The sequence below is a fragment of the Oncorhynchus kisutch genome, unplaced genomic scaffold (assembly GCF_002021735.2).
Source record: "Oncorhynchus kisutch isolate 150728-3 unplaced genomic scaffold, Okis_V2 scaffold3402, whole genome shotgun sequence".
NCBI classification, from domain to species: domain Eukaryota; kingdom Metazoa; phylum Chordata; class Actinopteri; order Salmoniformes; family Salmonidae; genus Oncorhynchus; species Oncorhynchus kisutch.
In genome coordinates this window covers 157,820-179,435 of record NW_022265347.1, presented here as the reverse complement: position 1 = coordinate 179,435, position 21,616 = coordinate 157,820, and the positions used below count along the sequence as shown (strand labels likewise).

The following is a 21,616-nucleotide window of genomic DNA, read 5'->3' as shown; positions in this document are numbered from 1 at the left end:
CTCTCTCTCTGTCCCTCACTCTCTCACTCTCTCACTCTCTCTCTCTGTCCCTCACTCTCTCGCTGTCCCTCACTCTCTCGCTGTCCCTCACTCTCTCTGTCTCTCTCTCTCTCTGTCCGTCTCTCTCTTTCTCTGTCTGTCTCTCTCTCTCTCTGTCCCTCACTCTCTCTCTGTCCCTCACTCTCTCTCTGTCCCTCACTCTCTCACTCTCTCGCTGTCCCTCACTCTCTCGCTGTCCCTCACTCTCTCTCTCTGTCCCTCACTCTCTCGCTGTCCCTCACTCTCTCTGTCTCTCACTCTCTCGCTGTCCCTCACTCTCTCACTCTCTCACTCTCTCTCTCTGTCACTCACTCTCTCTCTGTCCCTCACTCTCTCGCTGTCCCTCACTCTCTCGCTGTCCCTCAATCTCTCGCTGTCCCTCACTCTCTCTGTCTCTCTAAAACACTGGTGTTGTTTACCAAAACGATCTTGAATGTTCCTGAGTGGCCTAGGGACAGTCTAAAGTGGCTTGAAAATGTCTGTCTAGCAATGATTAATAACCAACTTGACCCAGCTTCAATCATTTTTTATTGAATAATGTGCAAATATTGTGCAATCCTAGTGTGCAAAGCTCTTAGAGATTTACCCAGAAATACTGTAATCGCTGCCAAAGGTAATTCCAACATGTATTGACTCAGGGGTGTGAATACTTATGTAAATTAGATATTTCTGTATTTCATTTTCTATACTTTAGCAAAGCTTTTCTAAAAACATGTCACTTTGTCATTATGGGGGTATTGTGTGTAAATGGGTGAGAGTGAGAGAAGTATTGAATCCATTTTGAATTCAGGCTGTAATGTGGAATAAGTCAAGGGGTATTGTGATGGACATATTTATGTGTGTGCTTTTCTAATAACCAATTTATGTGTTCATGCAAGTGACTGATTAAACGTGCCTGGGAGAAATCCGCACTGTGATAATTGCAATTTGGCAGTATCCCCAGACCCTTGTTTTGAGAACAATATCTCAGTTTCAAGATCTTCGCTTGGAGAGAAGAAGCCTCGTGAGGTATTGGTCGGTCATATAATTCCGCTAAATCATGCAAATATTACTTCTGTGTAAGTATATAAGAGAACTGCTTATGGTAATGTGTACTTAATGCATTGAGTTGGTTGGAACCTCTCGATCGCACTGATCATAAAGGACGATGCATTTAAATCATGACTTTGAGTGTCCCTGTGTAGAATTGCCACGACAGTATGAATACTTGCTGAAGGCACGGATACTTTCAACAGTCAAGTGGAAGCATTTAAAGTATGCTGTCCTTTTCCTATCTGCCTGCATGTTGTCCTCCTACGATGGTCCATCCTCTAGAGTGAAGGGTAAAATTCCTCTTCAGATCTATTCTAGCATCAAAACTCCCCCCTCAAGGGCTCACATTACTGCAGGTGTCGCTTAACTATGTATTCATGTATCAATTTTTTTTTTACAGTTTTGGTGAATTTGTGTTTATTCCAGTGGCACTTTTAACGTAGTCATTTGAATTAGAATATGTACAGTATTAGCAGACTAGTGGTGGAAAAAAGTACACAACAGTTATACTTGAGTAAAAGTAAAGAAACCTTGAGAAAACGACTCAAGTAAAAGTGAAAGTCACCCAGTAAAATACTATTTGAGTAAAAGTCTAAAAGTATTTGGTTTTAAATCAACTTAAGTATCAAAAAAGTAAATGTAATTGCTCAAATATACATTAAGTATCAAAAGTTACAAAAATAAAAATCTAATTCCTTACATTAAGCGAACAACACAGCACAATTTTCTAGGTTTTATTTATTTCACTGATACCAATTTTCCTGTCCTGCGAAGCATTCAAAATGTAACACGTCTTTTGGGTGTCAGGGGGGAAATGATGGAGTAAAAAGTACATTATTTTCTTTAGGAATGTAGTGAAGTAAAAGTAAACATTGTTAAAAATATGAATAGTGAAGTCAAGTACAGATACCCCCCCCCCCCCCAAAACTACATCAGTTGTACGTTTAAGTATGTTTTACTTCCAATAGAGAGAGTGGCAGGAAGTAGAGGTCATGACCTAAACTAACCAATAGAGAGAGTGGCAGGTAGTAGAGGTCATGACCTAAACAAACCAATAGAGAGAGTGGCAGGTAGTAGAGGTCATGACATAAACTAACCAATAGAGAGAGTGGCAGGTAGTAGAGGTCATGACATAAACTAACCAATAGAGAGAGTGGCAGGTAGTAGAGGTCATGACATAAACTAACCAATAGAGAGAGTGGCAGGTAGTAGAGGTCATGACATAAACTAACCAATAGAGAGAGTGGCAGGTAGTAGAGGTCATGACATAAACTAACCAATAGAGAGAGTTGCAGGTAGTAGAGGTCATGACATAAACTAACCAATAGAGAGAGTGGCAGGTAGTAGAGGTCATGACATAAACTAACCAATAGAGAGAGTGGCAGGTAGTAGAGGTCATGACATAAACTAACCAATAGAGAGAGTGGCAGGTAGTAGAGGTCATGACCTAAACTAACCAATAGAGAGAGTGGCAGGTAGTAGAGGTCATGACATAAACTAACCAATAGAGAGAGTGGCAGGTAGTAGAGGTCATGACATAAACTAACCAATAGAGAGAGTGGCAGGTAGTAGAGGTCATGACATAAACTAACCAATAGAGAGAGTGGCAGGTAGTAGAGGTCATGACCTAAACTAACCAATAGAGAGAGTGGCAGGTAGTAGAGGTCATGACATAAACTAACCAATAGAGAGAGTGGCAGGTAGTAGAGGTCATGACATAAACTAACCAATAGAGAGAGTGGCAGGTAGTAGAGGTCATGACATAAACTAACCAATAGAGAGAGTGGCAGGTAGTAGAGGTCATGACATAAACTAACCAATAGAGAGAGTGGCAGGTAGTAGAGGTCATGACATAAACAAACCAATAGAGAGAGTGGCAGGTAGTAGAGGTCATGACATAAACTAACCAATAGAGAGAGTGGCAGGTAGTAGAGGTCATGACATAAACTAACCAATGGAGAGAGTGGCAGGTAGTAGAGGTCATGACATAAACTAACCAATAGAGAGAGTGGCAGGTAGTAGAGGTCATGACATAAACTAACCAATAGAGAGAGTGGCAGGTAGTAGAGGTCATGACATAAACTAACCAATGGAGAGAGTGGCAGGTAGTAGAGGTCATGACATAAACTAACCAATAGAGAGAGTGGCAGGTAGTAGAGGTCATGACATAAACTAACCAATGGAGAGAGTGGCAGGTAGTAGAGGTCATGACATAAACTAACCAATAGAGAGAGTGGCAGGTAGTAGAGGTCATGACATAAACTAACCAATAGAGAGAGTGGCAGGTAGTAGAGGTCATGACATAAACTAACCAATAGAGAGAGTGGCAGGTAGTAGAGGTCATGACATAAACAAACCAATAGAGAGAGTGGCAGGTAGTAGAGGTCATGACATAAACTAACCAATAGAGAGAGTGGCAGGTAGTAGAGGTCATGACATAAACTAACCAATGGAGAGAGTGGCAGGTAGTAGAGGTCATGACATAAACTAACCAATGGAGAGAGTGGCAGGTAGTAGAGGTCATGACATAAACTAACCAATAGAGAGAGTGGCAGGTAGTAGAGGTCATGACATAAACTAACCAATAGAGAGAGTGGCAGGTAGTAGAGGTCATGACATAAACTAACCAATAGAGAGAGTGGCAGGTAGTAGAGGTCATGACATAAACAAACCAATAGAGAGAGTGGCAGGTAGTAGAGGTCATGACATAAACTAACCAATAGAGAGAGTGGCAGGTAGTAGAGGTCATGACATAAACTAACCAATAGAGAGAGTGGCAGGTAGTAGAGGTCATGACATAAACAAACCAATAGAGAGAGTGGCAGGTAGTAGAGGTCATGACATAAACTAACCAATAGAGAGAGTGGCAGGTAGTAGAGGTCATGACATAAACAAACCAATAGAGAGAGTGGCAGGTAGTAGAGGTCATGACATAAACTAACCAATAGAGAGAGTGGCAGGTAGTAGAGGTCATGACATAAACTAACCAATAGAGAGAGTGGCAGGTAGTAGAGGTCATGACATAAACAAACCAATGGAGAGAGTGGCAGGTAGTAGAGGTCATGACATAAACTAACCAATAGAGAGAGTGGCAGGTAGTAGAGGTCATGACCTAAACAAACACATTTAGAGTTTGGGACCAAAAGGTTCTGTCTGCATAAAGAAGATTCTGAGATAATTGGCTTTACATTTTCCTCATTGATTTGAACGGTGTCAGCTATTTTTATCTTGTATTCTTCTGAACTTAACCTGAATTGGGGTATTTAGAGTAATATATATATATATATAGGTAGAGAACATTGAACAGAACAAGGCTAAATGTCAATAACTCAATTTGGACAAAAATACAGATAGACGCTTAACAAACATTGAAGTAAAACAAGCATATATTTTGGGTTCTGATGGGGGTACAACACTTGAACTAAACTCATGAGGAATTTATAAATATTCAAGAATCAACAAATATCATACATTTATTAGTCATAAAATGATTGCCCCTTTAAAGCAATAAATCATGTTTGAATGAGTGGTGAGGCAGAGAACAGTATAAAAGAGTACTTTTGCCTAAAATGTATTTAATCAATACAGACTTATTTGCATAACAGGATTCTCAACAACAACCCATTTCTTCCACTTTCTTGAGTCAGGAGTATCAAACAGTTGATCCAAATGTCTATATCACAGAAAAGTGAATAAGAATGAACCAACTACATTTGTGTAGTAATGTTACCGTATTCAGTATGTAAACTAGTGTTAATTTGTGTAGTTAATGTTACCGTATTCAGTATGTAAACTAGTGTTCATTTGTGTAGTAATGTTACCGTATTCAGTATGTAAACTAGTGTTAATTTGTGTAGTAATGTTACTGTATTCAGTATGTAAACTAGTGTTAATTTGTGTAGTTAATGTTACTGTATTCAGTATGTAAACTAGTGTTAATTTGTGTAGTTAATGTTAACGTATTCAGTATGTAAACTAGTGTTAATTTGTGTAGTAATGTTACCGTATTCAGTATGTAAACTAGTGTTAATTTGTGTAGTTAATGTTACCGTATTCAGTATGTAAACTAGTGTTAATTTGTGTAGTAATGTTACCGTATTCAGTATGTAAACTAGTGTTAATTTGTGTAGTAATGTTACCGTATTCAGTATGTAAACTAGTGTTAATTTGTGTAGTAATGTTACTGTATTCAGTATGTAAACTAGTGTTAATTTGTGTAGTAATGTTACTGTATTCAGTATGTAAACTAGTGTTAATTTGTGTAGTTAATGTTACCGTATTCAGTATGTAAACTAGTGTTAATTTGTGTAGTAATGTTACCGTATTCAGTATGTAAACTAGTGTTAATTTGTGTAGTAATGTTACTGTATTCAGTATGTAAACTAGTGTTCATTTGTGTAGTTAATGTTACCGTATTCAGTATGTAAACTAGTGTTAATTTGTGTAGTAATGTTACTGTATTCAGTATGTAAACTAGTGTTCATTTGTGTAGTTAATGTTACCGTATTCAGTATGTAAACTAGTGTTAATTTGTGTAGTAATGTTACTGTATTCAGTATGTAAACTAGTGTTCATTTGTGTAGTTAATGTTACCGTATTCAGTATGTAAACTAGTGTTAATTTGTGTAGTTAATGTTACCGTATTCAGTATGTAAACTAGTGTTAATTTGTGTAGTTAATGTTACCGTATTCAGTATGTAAACTAGTGTTAATTTGTGTAGTAATGTTACCGTATTCAGTATGTAAACTAGTGTTAATTTGTGTAGTTAATGTTACTGTATTCAGTATGTAAACTAGTGTTAATTTGTGTAGTTAATGTTACCGTATTCAGTATGTAAACTAGTGTTAATTTGTGTAGTTAATGTTACCGTATTCAGTATGTAAACTAGTGTTAATTTGTTGTTTAAAGTAAAACTAAAAGAAAGGTGTGCTTTACTTTGGGAAACCAGAAGTGACCCTGGTCAGGCACAAATCCAGTTACATTTCTCTAATCATATGCAATGAGAGCCTCGTGTTCTTCAGCTCTGCTCTTCTTCAGAAAATAGACCACGACCACTGTCAGCAGAATCAAGGTCATGATGAACAGCCCGGCGAAGACTATGGTTCCCATGTCCGATCTGAGAAAATATGTAGCTTCCACATCTACAACAGGAGCTGTAATCAACACGGCAGAGTAACCTAGTGGTTAGAGTGTTGGACTAGTAACCGAAAGGTTGCAAGTTCAAATCCCCGAGCTGACAAGGTACAAATCTGTTGTTCTTCCCCTGAACAGGCAGTTAACCCACTGTTCCTAGGCCGTCATTGAAAATAAGAATTTGTTCTTAACTGACTTGCCTGGTTAGATAAAAAAACAGCAAAAACAACCAAGCAATGGAAGTTTATATTTGTTCATTTAGGAAAAAGCAGGCAAGGAAAAGCAGTCATGAAAAAGTCAGTCAGCATGTTCAGGGTTCTGGGTTATGTTTTAGGTCTGGTTAACCCTATAACCTAATCCTAAATGCTTCAACATAATTGTCTGGGACATACTGATGTTTTTCTGGTCTAATCCTGATCAGAATGAATCCTTTACTAAGAGGGTGAACGTTATTTATAATCGCGGTTACATGGAGAAAATCAGACCTCTGAAAGGAAAATGGATGGCCCTGCCTTCAGCAACAGATACACTATGAGGGCAAAAGTATGTGGACACCTGCTCATCGAACATCTCATTCCAAAATCATGGGCATTAATATGGAGTTGGTCCCCCCATTTGCAGCGATAACTGCCTCCACTCTTCTGGGAAGGATTTCCACTAGATGTTGGATCATTGCTGCGGGGACTTACTTTCATTCAGCCACAAGAGCATTAATGAGGTCGGGCACTGATGTTGGGCGATTAGGCCTGGCTCGCAGTCGGCATTCCAATTCATCCCAAAGGTGTTCGATGAGGTTGAGGTCAGGGCTCTGTGCAGGCCAGTCAAGTTTTTCAACACCAATCTTGACAAATAATTTCTGTATGGACCTCACTTCATCATTGTCGTGATGAAACAGGAAAGAGCCTTCCCCAAACTGTGCCACAAAATTGGAAGCACAGAATCGTCTAGAATGTCATTGTATTCTGTAGCGTTAAGATTTCCCTTCACTGGAACTAAGGGGCCAAACCATGAAACCCAGACCATTATTTCTCCTACACCAAACTTTACGCATTCAGGCAGGTAGCGCTCTTCTGGCATTCGCCAAACTCAGAATCAACCGTCGGACTGCCAGATGGTGAAGCGTAATTCATCGCTCCAGAGAACGCGTTTCCACTGTTCCAATGGCGGCGAGCTTTACACCACTGCAGCCGACACTTGGTATTGCACATGGTGATCTTGGGCTTGTATGCGGCTGCTCGGCCATGGAAACACATTTCATGAAGCTCCCAAAAAACAGTTCTTATGCTGACGTTGCTTCCAGAGGCAGTTTGGATCTCGGTTGTGAGTGTTGCAACTGAGGAGAGACGATTTTTACGCATTTCAGCACTCGCTGGTCCGTTCTGTGAGCTTGTTTGGCCTTCCACTTCCCGGCTGAGCCGTTGTTGCTCCTAGGTGTTTCCACTTCACAATAACAGCACCTATAGTTGACCTTTAGCAATGCAGTAACTTGACGGACTGACTTGTTGGAAAGGTGGCGTCCTATGACGGTGCCTCTTCAGTAAGGCCATTCTACTGCCAATGTTTGTCTATGGAGATTGCATGGCTGTGTGCTCAATTGTATACACCTGTCAGCACAGGTGTGTCTGAAATAGCCAAATCCACTCATTTGAAGGGGTGTCCACATACTTTTGAATATATAGTGTATTTTCAACGATTTCAGTCAACTCAGTTTTACCGAGTTACAGTAAATCAGTAAATTTAAATAAATTCATTTCCTCCCTAATCTATGGATTTCACGACTGGACAAGGGCAGAATCTCCTTCTCAAGCTGAACAGAACAGAACATAGGCTTTAGGCTAGTCTGACCGCAAGTTGGTGCATTTGTTGGACTAGGCCTAATCTAACAAAACATTTCAGAGGAAGCCTTTGACTCTCTCCCTGAACTGCCACCATAGGCCTACAGAGCACAGCCATTGGTTAGGATGGGCCTACAGAGCACAGCCATTGGTTAGGCAGAACACCGTTTTTTGGGGGGAAGGGATGGTCAACAAGAACAGAGCAGGCCGGGGCTCAGGGTTGGAATATCCATTGCAGTGTGTAATGCAGCCTAGTTTGATTTACACACTCCCATCAGCGATCTTAGAAATATAACTTTGCTCTGTGCTTCTCCCAGCATGCACTTCGTAGCCTATAGGCTATGGATCATTTGATTGAGACCACTCTAAACAGCCTATAGGCTATGGATCATTTGATTGAGACCACTCTTAACAGCCTATAGGCTATGGGTCATTTGATTGAGACCACTCTTAACAGCCTATAGGCTATGGATCATTTGATTGAGACCACTCTAAACAGCCTATAGGCTATGGATCATTTGATTGAGACCACTCTAAACAGCCTATAGGCTATGGATCATTTGATTGAGACCACTCTTAACAGCCTATAGGCTATGGATCATTTGATTGAGACCACTCTAAACAGCCTATAGGCTATGGATCATTTGATTGAGACCACTCTAAACAGCCTATAGGCTATGGATCATTTGATTGAGACCACTCTTAACAGCCTATAGGCTCACTTGATATTGCGTGTCCAGTGGAGAATCAGAGATGAGGGGTGGCATCGGGCACACATTGATATATAGCCTAATAAGAAACTAATTCAAAAACACTGAGAAATATTTACATTTCATCAATTACATGACCCTCCCCTGGACTAGACCTCAAAAACCTTCCCCTTGACTGAAATAGAAAAAGCATAACCCTCCCCCTTTTCCTGTAGGTACCAATTCTGTAAATTTTGATCCATCCCTAAGAGTGGGGTAATTACCTGCACCGGTCTTTTCACCTGCACCTGTCTTCTGGTCTGCACTGGGCTGGGTCTCTCTGACCACACGGAAAGGACCCTGGGTAATGTAGTGCCTGTCTGTCTCTCCGTTGGGGAGATCTCGCCTGCGCCTCCGCGAGGCTTTGTTCAGGCAGCCCTGGTCACACCTAGAGTTGGGGTTTCCTACCTCACACAGGATGACGGTACAGGTGAGGAACACCTGGAGGAGGGTCATGGGATGTGAAAGGGGAGGTGATCATCCAAGAAGGTGTTCCTAATACTGGATCAACATCCACAATCAACCAGTTGGATTGATATTTGTGGAATAAACATTTAGGTTGAAATCTATGTCTGAATAAGACCAAACCTGTGCGATCTTGATGTCGTCAGGTAAATTCCACATTGATGCAACATGATTATGCCCTAATAAAGTCAGTAAATATAAGAAAGAAAGAAAGAAAGAATGTGAAGTCAAGTCAGTTTGATGTTGGGTTTTACCTGGTCGTAGCTCCCAGTGAATTTGAAGGCCTGGACCTCAAAGTAGAATTGGGTTCGGTTCCCGGGATAAACCTTGACTGTCTCGTCCTTTAGACACCTTCATTGTAAAAGAAAGAAAGAAAGTACATTTTTACTGAGACAGGATGGAGACAAATTCATTCATGATTACGTATGTGTATTCTCTCAGTCCCATTTGAAGCTTGCCAATAGCATTATGTGCTTCTCTTAGTCAATAAAGACTGGTAGACAAATAGCAACTGTGGAAAACAAACAAAATAATTAGGGAAAACAAAACAACATTGTTTACCATTTAGGAATACAACATTATGTTGACTGTTACCTGTTGTTTATCATTTAGGAAGGTGACATTATGTTGACTGTTACCTGTTGTTTATCATTTAGGAATACAACATTATGTTGACTGTTACCTGTTGTTTACCATTTAGGAAGGTGACATTATGTTGACTGTTACCTGTTGTTTATCATTTAGGAAGGTGACATTATGTTGACTGTTACCTGTTGTTTATCATTTAGGAATAGAACATTATGTTGACTGTTACCTGTGGTTCACACATTCTTTACTCTTGCAGGTAAACAAAATAAGATTTGCATTTCAGGCCACATAATGCAACAGGGGTGGTAAACAAGGAAAAATGTTGTGTATTTCCTCTGCTGCCTTGAGTGTGTAATAGTTTGTCATGCAGGGCTCCCTTGTAAAGGAGACCTTGGCCTCACCGGGACTCCACCCTGCCTAAATAAAGGTTCAACATGTCAGAAATACAGCACGATGGCAGATTCCTGCATTTCCACTTTCACAGCTTCAAGCCCACAGCCCTTCTGTGGGACCCCTTCCTCACCCGTCTTCGATGAGGTCGTAGAAGAGACTGCTGCTGGCGCTGTCATCCGGAGTGGCTTTGCAAGACTCCACCAATAGCTGTACCTTGGGCAGATCGGCCTGGGCCTGGATGCCCATGTACAGCCTGTCCATTAGCTTCACCTTCACTGGGTAAGCACTGGGATCCACCTTCTGGGTGAACTTACTGTCCTTGAAGACCTCAAAGGTGTAGCCGAAGCTACCAAAGTTGGACTCTGTGAACATGTAGTTGGAGCTGTGGATCTGGTAATAGTTGGAAATGCTGACGGTCTTGGGATACCGGCAGGAGAAGCCGATGTTGATCCGGTTACGTCGCGTGATGGTCGCGTTGACCGCGTCGAAGGAGTTTATTTCGTTTTTGAACACCATGAAGTCACCTGCATCCTAGATAGAAGCGGAGAGAGAAACCAGATTTAGGAAGATAAGAAACAAAACACAAGAAAGGAGAAAGAGATGGCACACCTCCAAGTATGTGTGTGTGTGTGTGTGTGTGTGTGTGTGTGTGTGTGTGTGTGTGTGTGTGTGTGTGTGTGTGTGTGTGTGTGTGTGTGTGTGTGTGTGTGTGTGTGTGTGTGTGTGTGTGTGTGTGTGTGTGTGTGTGTGTGTGTGTGTGTGTGTGTTCGATTATTTCTCATACCTCCATCTTTGTGCCACAGGTTTTGAGTGACATGGTGCCCATGATGTGTGTTTGGTTGGAGGTTAGGGAGCAGGATGAGTCGGCTAGCCGCAGCCACTTCATGTCCACCCCAGGCAGATAGGCCTTGCTCACGGCGATGCTGATCCTATTCTCTGTGCATGAAACATTCGCCTCACCTGTACACAGAGGATATGACGTGTTATGTGTGTGTCATCACGTTAGGATTGGATCTTACCCTATAACATACATGGAAGTCTATCTAGCAACAGTGCAACGATTGAAGGGGGTGAAAATCAACTAACCTGTAAGTGCGAGGGCTTTGGCCACCACCACAACCACACATCTCATCTCTGACTGGCTGAAATGAAGAACAAATGAGAACAACAATGACCACAGAACGACAACAACAACAATTACTGTAAATGTCCCTTCAACGAACCTCTCCTTTGTCTCGGCAGTGAAACAGATGGGAATGTTTTGTCTCAGGTGTCTTTCCTGCGGGATCCAACCCAGGAAGAGCCTCGTGACCCCAAAGCCCTCATCCCTGATCTTCTTGGTCATGTTGGAAGGACCGCTGACCTGGAAGTCAAATGTCCTTTGAGGAAGCAGAAAGACAGAGAAGTTACAACCCCTTGGACAAGTGCGAGGATGCCAAGGAGTATTTTGGTTATATCAAACTCTATTCATCTCATTCATTTTCAGTTTTCATGTGCTGTTTTCAAGCTGGTTTAAAAAAATGAGCATTGCTAAGTGTTGTGGTCTCTGCAGTCAGTCAGTCCAGAGGTAAAACAACGGGGGAAGTCGATGGAGTTTTGGACAGTAAGGTGATGTAGGTGAGAGAGGTACTCTTACTTGGCATGGGCGGTTTTTACTCGGGCTTCGAGTTGGTACAGGTGACCCACAGCGGCATGATGGACATCCCCATGTGAAGGTGTTGGAGTGAAGAACTGTGGTCGTATGTAGCCAGGGAGACAGTTGGATAGAGCTGGCTGGACTAAAACCACAGAAAGGACAGGTTTTAGATACAGTACCAGTCAAACATTTAGACACACCTACTCATTCAAGGGTTACTTATTTTTACTATTTTCTAAATTGTAGAATAATAGTGAAGACATCAAAACTATGAAATGACACATATGGAATCATGTAGTAACCAAAAAAAAGTGTTAAACAAATCGAAATATATTTTATATTTGAGATTCTTCAAAGTAGCCACCCTTTGCCTTGATGACAGCTTTGCACACTCTTGGCATTCTCTATGTAGCCAGGGAGACAGTTGGACAGAGTTGGCTGGACTAAAACCACAGAAAGGACAGGTTTTAGACATCTAGTGGGTGTGTTAATAAAGGGGCATTCTGGGATTGCTACATCCATTATTATACTATTAAATTCATGATATATAGACATTGATTCTTCAAGACTATAACTTATAGAAATGCCTCAGGAGCTTAGTTCAACTGTCTTAATAAATCACTAGCTAAAATACAAGCTTGTTTTATTTAATCTAATGTTTGTATAGCTTTATAGCATGGTTAAAGCTATCATTTTGATCTGATGGAGAGTCCGTCCTTGTATCCATAGCTATCATTTTGATCTCATGGATGGTTAGTCCTTGTATCCATAGCTATCATTTTGATCTGATGGAGAGTCAGTCCTTGTATCCATAGCTATCATTTTGATCTCATGGATGGTCAGTCCTTGCATCCATAGCTATCATTTTGATCTCATGGATGGTTAGTCCTTGTATCCATAGCTATCATTTTGATCTCATGGATGGTCAGTCCTTGTATCCATAGCTATCATTTTGATCTGATGGATAGTCAGTCCTTGTATCCATTGCTATCATTTAGATTTCATGGATGGTCAGTCCTTGTATCCATAGCTATCATTTTGATCTCATGGATAGTCAGTCCTTGTATCCATAGCTATTATTTTGATCTCATGGATGGTCAGTCCTTGTATCCATAGCTATCATTTTGATCTCATGGATGGTCAGTCCTTGTATCCATAGCTATCATTTTGATCTCATGGATAGTCAGTCCTTGTATGCATAGCCCCATCTATACATTTGAGAGTGGTTGCATTTCTCCAGAATCATCCCTCAGCTGTTTACCAAAAAAAGTGGAATGGTGTCTGCTTTGTCATTGTTGGAATCCCAGATTACCCCTTTAGAGGATCCACAGCGACATACATGTCTGTAAGCAATGACTGACAATGCTTCGGACTAAATTGTTGTCTGATTATTTTATCAGGGGCAGTAGGGTGTTTGTTTTTAGCTAGATTGATAGCATTTTGTGCTGCTCTCAGTAAATAAAGGTAATTAGTAATGTAATTAGGGAGATTAAAACCATTTAGGTTGCCATTTTGTACTGCTCTCAGTAAATAAAGGTAATTAGTCATGTAATTAGGGAGATTAAAACCATTCAGGTTGCCATTTTGTGCTGCTCTCAGTAAATAAAGGTAATTAGTCATGTAATTAGGGAGATTAAAACCATGCAGGTTGCCATTTTGGAACGCACCATCATCTTTACTGTCATTCCACCAGGTGAACATAACATAATTTGCATAAACAAACTACGAGTTCAATTTTGAAACCTACACCACTTTTACCAAAATAAAACTCAAATTCTGTTTTATTTTTTGACAAATGACTATGCGTCACTGATCTATACATATTATACGACTAGACAAAACACTAGACAAATCACTAGACAAATCACATTGAATTACATTGATTGGTTGGTTCACTATGCCAAAAGGAAGCTTTCAACTGTGAGACATGCTACTTACTCTCCACGGCAAACTGCAAGGGCACGCGGCTGAACGGGGTCGGAGTCGGGTTACTGGCATAGGACTCGTTCAGGGCCTTTCTGGTATAATTAGATTTATATCCCGTCATGTTGACGTCTATAGTGGGGTGGTCCTGCAGCAGCACCTCAAATACATGCAGCCCTACAGCCAACAGGCCCGTGGCATGCAGAGTGCACTGGACCTGGAGGGATGAGATGATAGTGAATTAACTGCTGATCTAGGAACAGTTTCTCCCTGTCCACGGAATCCTATTCATTATGATCTGAAAAGGAAAAGCTGATCCCAGATCAGTGGATGTTAATTGTGCTCAATTGGATTGAATGTTTATAATAAATAATAATAAACAAGGGTCTTTCACACTAGACCAGGGATCTTCAACATTATCTTACCCAGGGACCCGTCCCAGGCAAACCAGCAACCCAGGGACCCGTCCCAGGCAAACCAGCAACCCAGGGACCCGTCCCAGGCAAACCAGCAACCCAGGGACCCGTCCCAGGCAAACCAGCAACCCAGGGACCCGTCCCAGGCAAACCAGCAAAAACGTTTTTTTCCTTCACATCAGGTAAATGATAATGGAAAGGAGAAGTAATCAACATTTTAAAATGAAAGTATTTCGTAGATCATTTTCATTATTTTGATCTCCCCACATTATAATAGGAAGAGGAAGTGTAAACTCTAACATATCCTATTAGCTAGAAAGGTCATTACAAACACATTGTTGCTAAGAGCAACTGTTTATCTGGTTAAACAAAGATCAGCCATGTGTTGGCAAAGCATTATGTCCAAGTCAAGAAAGCTTACCAGCAGCCAGTGGCACTGGTAGCCTGTGCCGCATTCACATGCTATCAGAGTTATCGGAAGTGGGAACGACCTTCTAAGTCGGAGTTACAAGTGGGAAGCTTGTTGTTTCCCGAATTGCCATGTAGCGACGTTTCACCACTGACATTTCAGCTTTTCAACCCAAAAATTACAACAAATCCCTTTTTGACAATTACAACATTATCAATGAGGATAATGTAGCTAGTTTGACCATATCGTCAAAGTTAAGCAAGCTAATTTTATAATTAGTAACGTTAGCTAGCTTATCAAGCTAGCTAAAATCGTATTTGTTAAAGAATCGATCTAATTTCAAAGGCATTTGAACACATTCATGTCGGACTTACGACTTCCCACTTCCCAGTTTCCCATTTCCCACGAGCACATGAAGCCACCCCTATTCGTGTGTGCTTTTGAAAATCCTAAATCAGATACTCCAGTGAGTGTCATTGGATACCATGAGTGTAATTTGCTCAATATTCAGAGTTGAGAAATAAAGTTGACATCGTTAGAAATAAGATATTCTCCTCTTGTCTACTGTGGGTATGTAATAATAAATGTGTTTATTCTGTTGTTGCTAGCGATATTCATAAAAACATTGAGAGGGGGAATCCTCTGCAGTACCTCCGCAGGAATTGTTCAAGTGCCTTTGAAGTCGTAATAATACCCCACGCACTAAACCGTTAATAAACGGGCTTGATTTCATCTACATCAATCTGCAGGGAGGGATATTGTTCATTTTATTACCCTGTCAAGTGTAATGTTGGGGTGTGCGACGTTCACAGGGAAGTGGCACCTCACGTCATCTCCATCCGGGTCATAGGCCAAGAGAGGAAGAGTGGAAAAGCAGTTCTGAGGAACTCTACTCATGACATCACAGAGAGAAACCAAAAAAACACTTTCATTAGTAGATAATAATCCCAGATAACAGCGACGCTGTAGTGTTATGTAGATGTAGAATGAAACAGAATTTATTATTTAACCCTTTAGACCACAATAGAATTCTAGAATGCTGCTGTAGATGACTGAGACGGCCCCTATGGGTTCTAAAGGGCTCAGGTTGAAATATGCCACAAAGTTTAGTGTGTGGTTATTTGGCAGAAACTCTTTTTTGGTACATTCAGTTTGCTTCCCTCGTGGTCGTACCGCAGGGTTGGGACAGTTGCTGTGACAGGAGGTGTGTTTTGGGTTGGAGGCCCCGGGCTGACCCGTAACCCCAAATCCACCTCGGTGTGTATTGTCCAGTTGGTCTTTCCATTGACATTGGAGCCCCAACAGCAACCTGAGTCACTACAATGAGAGGTTGAATCAGTGCATTGAAGTGGTAGATCAACAGACACAGCAACAACAGACACAGCAACAGTAACTATACAGGGGGGGTGGGGTGGGGGGGCGGAGCACAACAGACACAGCAACAGTAACTATACAGGGAGGGTGGGGTGGGGGGGGCGGAGCACAACAGACACAGCAACAGTAACTATACAGGGGGGGTGGGGTGGGGGGGGGCGGAGCACAACAGACACAGCAACAGTAACTATACAGGGGGGGTGGGGTGGGGGGGGCGGAGCACAACAGACACAGCAACAGTAACTATACAGGGGGGGTGGGGTGGGGGGGGGCGGAGCACAACAGACACAGCAACAGTAACTATACAGGGGGGGTGGGGTGGGGGGGTGGAGCACAACAGACACAGCAACAGTAACTATACAGGGGGGGGGGGTGTGGGGTGGGGGGGGCGGAGCACAACAGACACAGGAACAGTAACTATACAGGGGGGGTGGGGTGGGGGGGCGGAGCACAACAGACACAGCAACAGTAACTATACAGGGGGGGGGGGGGGGGGGGCGGAGCACAACAGACACAGCAACAGTAACTATACAGGGGGGGTGGGGTGGGGGGGGGCAGAGCACAACAGACACAGCAACAGTAACTATACAGTGTTTGTGTGTGTGTCGGGGGGAGGAGGGGGGGGGGGGGTGTCAAGATGCCTGGATGATGTGCTTATTACTCATCAAAACAGCATTCAACAGATGACTTCCTGTCTCTAACACCCAGAGGCTGACGTCAACCCCCCGCCCCTTCCTCCACCACACCCAGAAAATAGAAGTTTACCTCAGGGTGTAGGATTGGGTTTTCTGGTCCCTAGTGAAGTTTCTAGTGAAGTGTCCCTCCGACTGGCACCAGAGGTTTTGGCCGGACTGGTCCTTGTCGGTGGTCTGCACGACAGGTCCTTGTCGGTTGGCACTGCCATTACAGTAGCCGCTGGTGCACTCCCAGGAGAACTGCTGTTCACACCTGTCCCGGCCATTCTCACGGTAGTGGAATTGTACCTGACAGCACACAGGTTAGGACCCATACTCACAGACAGCCTCAGAGTAGGAGCGCTGATACAGGATCAGTTGTGCCTTTTAGATCATAATGAATAAGAGTATATGGACAGGGGGACCCTGATCCTAGATCAGCACTACCACTCGGAGAAGCTTTTTGAATGTAGGACCCTGCTAGGGGAGATAGGTCGGGTTGCATTAAGAATGTTTAGAAATGGTTGCATCAAGACAGAATGAATAATGGTTACATCAAGATATAAATAATGGTTACATCAAGATAGAAAGAATGGTTACATCAAGATAGAAAGAATGGTTACATCAAGATAGAAAGAATGGTTACATCAAGATAGAAATAAGGGTTACATCAAGATAGAAAGAATGGTTACATCAAGATAGAAAGAATGGTTACATCAAGATAGAAAGAATGGTTACGTCAAGATAGAAAGAATGGTTACATCAAGATAGAAATAAGGGTTACATCAAGATAGAAAGAATGGATGCATCAAGACAGAACTAAAAACGGTTGCACCAAGATAGAACAAATAAGTAATACATGTTTGATATAATATATTAGTTAATAGTGTTGAATAGTTATCAAGAGTGTATTAGATGGTAAATATACTGTAATATTGTCCCATGACTCAAGCTATTTCTCAACTTGAAGATCTTTCCCCCAAATTCTTCCACAGAGTTTACGTAAAGAAACTGCTAAATCAATTTCCTCCATCGCCTAGTTTATGTAGAAAAGCTGCTAAATCAATGTCTTTCTTTCATTGGATGTGGAATTGAGCGTTGTTTTCATTTTTTATAAATTACACTTAAGATTTTCCATTTGCAAATCTACTAACAGGAAATTACTTGGAATTGACCACAAACTACACTGTAAAACACAAGGCATTTTAACTCAAATACTACTAGTAAGTTGAACTCAATGAAAAGTCCTTAGTGCTTTAAATGTTTATGTAGTACTGACTCAAAACTAAATGATAAGTCACATCAACTCCATTTAAAAAAAAAAAAATCTGGGAATTTGGGGAAAGTTACCGGAATTTTGCAAATCTACTCGCAGGCCTTATGTGGCCTGTAAACCATGAGTTTCATGCTAATGTATTAGAGTAAAGCCAGGATTCATAATAAGGCTTTATGAGATATGTAATGTATTGTCATAATGAGTTTTATTATAATGATAACATTCACCTAGAAACTCACTTGGTGAAGGCCACAGGACTGAAAATGAACGAATTCAACAACCATGTCTCTGTCACTAACAAGTACTCTTCACTCTGAAAGGCAAGGTATGCTGGTAAATTATATTGGAGGCGTGGCTTAGTGGGGGCATTAGTCTAAATGTTCAAGTTGATACAACTCAAATCTGGATACAACTCAAATCTATTGTCACAGTGACAATATCACTTTAAGTAACTGTACTGAGATACAGTGGTGTAAAAGGTACTAAATTGTCATACTTAAGTACAAGATACCTTAATAGAAAAGTAATAGTCACCCAGTAAAATAATACTTGTGTAAAAATCTACAAGTATTTGGTTTTAAAAATACTTAAGTAAATGGAATTGCTAAAATGTACTTAAGTATCAAAAGTAAAAGTATAAATCATTTCAAATTCCTTATATTAATCAAACCAGATGACACAATTCTCTTTTCGTTTATAAATGTATGTATAGCCAGGGGGCACACTACAACACTCAGACATCATTAACAAATGAAGCAGTTGTGTTTAGTGAGTCCGCCAGATCAGAGGGAAAAGGGGATGACCAGAGATGTTCTTTTGACAAGTGTGTGAATTGGACAATTCTCCTGTCAAAATTTTATTTCGGAATGTAGTGAAGTAAAAGTAAAAGTTGCCAAAAATATAAATAGTAAAGTAAAGTACAGATACCCCAAAAACTACTTAAGTAGTACTTTAAAGTATTGTTTACTTAAGTACTTTACACCACTGCTCAGATATATTATTAAGCGCAATGAGTTTCCTCACAAGTTTTGAGTAATGACAGCACATCTGGATTTACATTGTACTGTTATCAACCCTAGCTTTATCTCCTTTCTCTATTCATCTTCCCCCCTATCTTATTTTCTCTCTTCCTCCCCCTCTATCTTCCTTTCTCTCTTCCTCCCCCTCTATCTTCCTTTCTCTCTTTCTCCCCCTCTATCTTCCTTTCTCTCTTTCTCCCCCTCTATCTTCCTTTCTCTCTTTCTCCCCCTCTATCTTCCTTTCTCTCTTTCTCCCCCTCCATTTTCCTTTCTCTCTTTCTCCCCCTCCATCTTTCTTTTCCCCCCCTCTATCTTCCTTTCTCTCTTCCTCCCCCTCTATCTTCCTTTCTCTCTTCCTCCCCCTTCTATCTTCCTTTCTCTCTTCCTCCCCCTTCTATCTTCCTTTCTCTCTTCCTCCACCTTCTATCTTCCTTTCTCTCTTCCTCCCCCTTCTATCTTCCTTTCTCTCTTCCTCCCCCTTCTATCTTCCTTTCTCTCTTCCTCCCCCTTCTATCTTCCTTTCTCTCTTCCTCCTCCTCTATCTTCCTTTCTCTCTTCCTCCCCCTTCTATCTTCCTTTCTATCTTCCTCCCCCTTCTATCTTCCTTTCTCTCTTCCTCCCCCTTCGATCTTCCTTTCTTTCTTCCTCCTCCTATATCTTCCTTTCTCTCTTCCTCCTCCTATATCTTCCTTTCTCTCTTCCTCCCCCTCTATCTTCCTTTCTCTCTTCCATCCTCCTTTCTCTCTTCCTCCCCCTTCTATCTTCCTTTCTCTCTTCCTCCCCTTTCTCTCTTCCTCCCCCTTCTATCTTCCTTTCTCTCATCCTCCCCCTTCTCTCCTCCTTTCTCTCTTCCTCCCCCTTCTATCTTCCTTTCTCTCTTCCTCTCCCTTCTATCTTCCTTTCTCTCTTCCTCTCCCTTCTATCTTCCTTTCTCTCTTCCTCCCCCTTCTATCTTCCTTTCTCTCTTCCTCCCCCTTCTATCTTCCTTTCTCTCTTCCTTTCTCTCTTCCTCCTCCTATATCTTTCTTCCTTTATTCTTTTACCTGATACTCCATCAATCGATAAAGATTGGTCAGACATCTGTTTTACATGTCTGAACAGTTTTCTTTAACAGTTGCTAAAGAAAAGGCATGGATGAACACCTTCTGTGTCTTTCAGAATCAGAGCTCGTTTATAGATCAGTGTATTTCTTGGATGTGCATGTCAAACCTGTATGATCACATGATCTCCTGACATTCATTTTCATTTCCATATAAAAAAAATATTTTAAAAATCTTCCCCAAAAGTGATAAATTAGGCTACATCATTTCAACAGTTTTATTCCCGAACATAGAAGCAAGACAGAAATGGTGTGTTTCTTTCACTGCCAGAAATGGTAAATGTACCTTGTGAAATTGGTTATGAGCAGTGGTGTAAAGTAACTAAGCAAAAACAATGTTTTGGTTAAAGGGCAGACAGTCAGCTTGAGTCAGAAAGATGCACAAATATCATGATTCATTCAGGATTATCCGTAATCATGGTAGCATCCACAATAATGTGTTTAGAAACATGTTATATTCTTATTTCAATAAAAGTGACTCCAAAATGACACAATACATTTTTTCCCATTTCCCCTGTAAAAAAAATATGTACATTTTACTCTCTTACATTTTCCTTGACACCCAAAAGCACTCATTTCGAATGCTTTTAGCAGGACAGGAAAAGGGTCGGATCGGGAACAAGCGGTCTTCACTACTGCCTCTGATCAGACGGACTCCCTAGACGCAAATGCTTCGTTTGTAAATGATGTCTGACTGTTGGAGTGTGGCTATGGCTATTCATAAGTTAAACAAAAAATTGTGCTGTGTGGTTTAAAAAGGAATTTGAAATGATACATTGCATTTACTTGTACTTTTGATACTTCAGTATATTTAAAACCACTCCTTTTAGGACTTTTACTGAAGTAGTATTTTACTGGATTACTTCACTTGAGTCGTTTTCTATGTTTACTTTTACTTTAGTACGACACTTGGGTACTTTTCCCACCACTGGTTATGAGTGTTATAGTATTAAAGGCACTGGCAGGTTTGGCATGTACTTTGTAGACTATTTATTGACTATTTATTGCAAATCAAGTTATGCACTCATAGGAACCTACCTCCCCTGTCCATTTCGAGTCTGGGGGCATGTATCCCGGTACTGTACAGCGCACAGTCCCGCCATAATACGTCGACTCCGCGCTGTGGCAGACCGCACTGCTGAGTACCAGCAGGAGCAGCATACCAAGGTCCATGATGTCTTTCTCTTAGCCTATCTGTCTGTCTGTCTGTCTAATCATCTCCTTCAAGTTCCTCGTTCCTATTCATTTATATGTTGGAGGCGTGGAGTAATTCAATGACTGGAATAACCGGGTTTGTGATGCACTTCAAAGTATTTGGAGAAAAAATTATCGCATTGTTTGATCCTGTGTTGCCTCACTTCATAATTAGATTGCTATAATCATTATATATATATATGTTTTTTCCTTTGCAATGAAAGGATTCCAATGAGACTGTAATCTTATTGGTGATTTTGGTAGTTGTTGTTGCAGTGACCTATGAGCTTAGCAGCTACTCTTCCTGACTCACGTGTTTAGACCGGCTGCAAGGCTGGGCTGGTTAGACCAAACCTACACA

The 21,616-nt window shown here is 41.2% G+C and overlaps 1 protein-coding gene across 1 annotated transcript; it reads right to left on the bottom strand.

The window, feature by feature from the left end:
• Positions 1-4,439: 4,439 nt before the first annotated feature.
• Positions 4,440-21,283, bottom strand: LOC116371600 (uncharacterized). Its single transcript, XM_031820463.1, has 13 exons — positions 21,100-21,283; positions 16,759-16,976; positions 15,793-15,936; positions 15,394-15,508; positions 13,810-14,011; positions 11,872-12,013; positions 11,459-11,614; positions 11,322-11,377; positions 11,020-11,195; positions 10,366-10,766; positions 9,509-9,605; positions 9,014-9,230; positions 4,440-6,225 (listed from the first exon to the last, which is right to left on the bottom strand). Exons 1-13 carry the CDS (start codon positions 21,232-21,234, stop codon positions 6,059-6,061), a joined length of 2,226 nt encoding a protein of 741 aa, XP_031676323.1. The 5' UTR covers positions 21,235-21,283; the 3' UTR covers positions 4,440-6,058.
• Positions 21,284-21,616: the final 333 nt, after the last annotated feature.

Excerpts from the sequence above, each read along its gene's own strand:
- LOC116371600 (XM_031820463.1), bottom strand. The coding sequence starts at position 21,234 with ATGGACCTTGGTATGCTGCTCCTGCTGGTACTCAGCAGTGCGGTCTGC. Across the intron at positions 15,937-16,758 it reads ACCCAATCCTACACCCTGAG|TGACTCAGGTTGCTGTTGGG; the intron begins GTAAACTTCTAT and ends CTCTCATTGTAG. Across the intron at positions 12,014-13,809 it reads CTTGCAGTTTGCCGTGGAGA|TCCAGCCAGCTCTATCCAAC; the intron begins GTAAGTAGCATG and ends CTGTGGTTTTAG.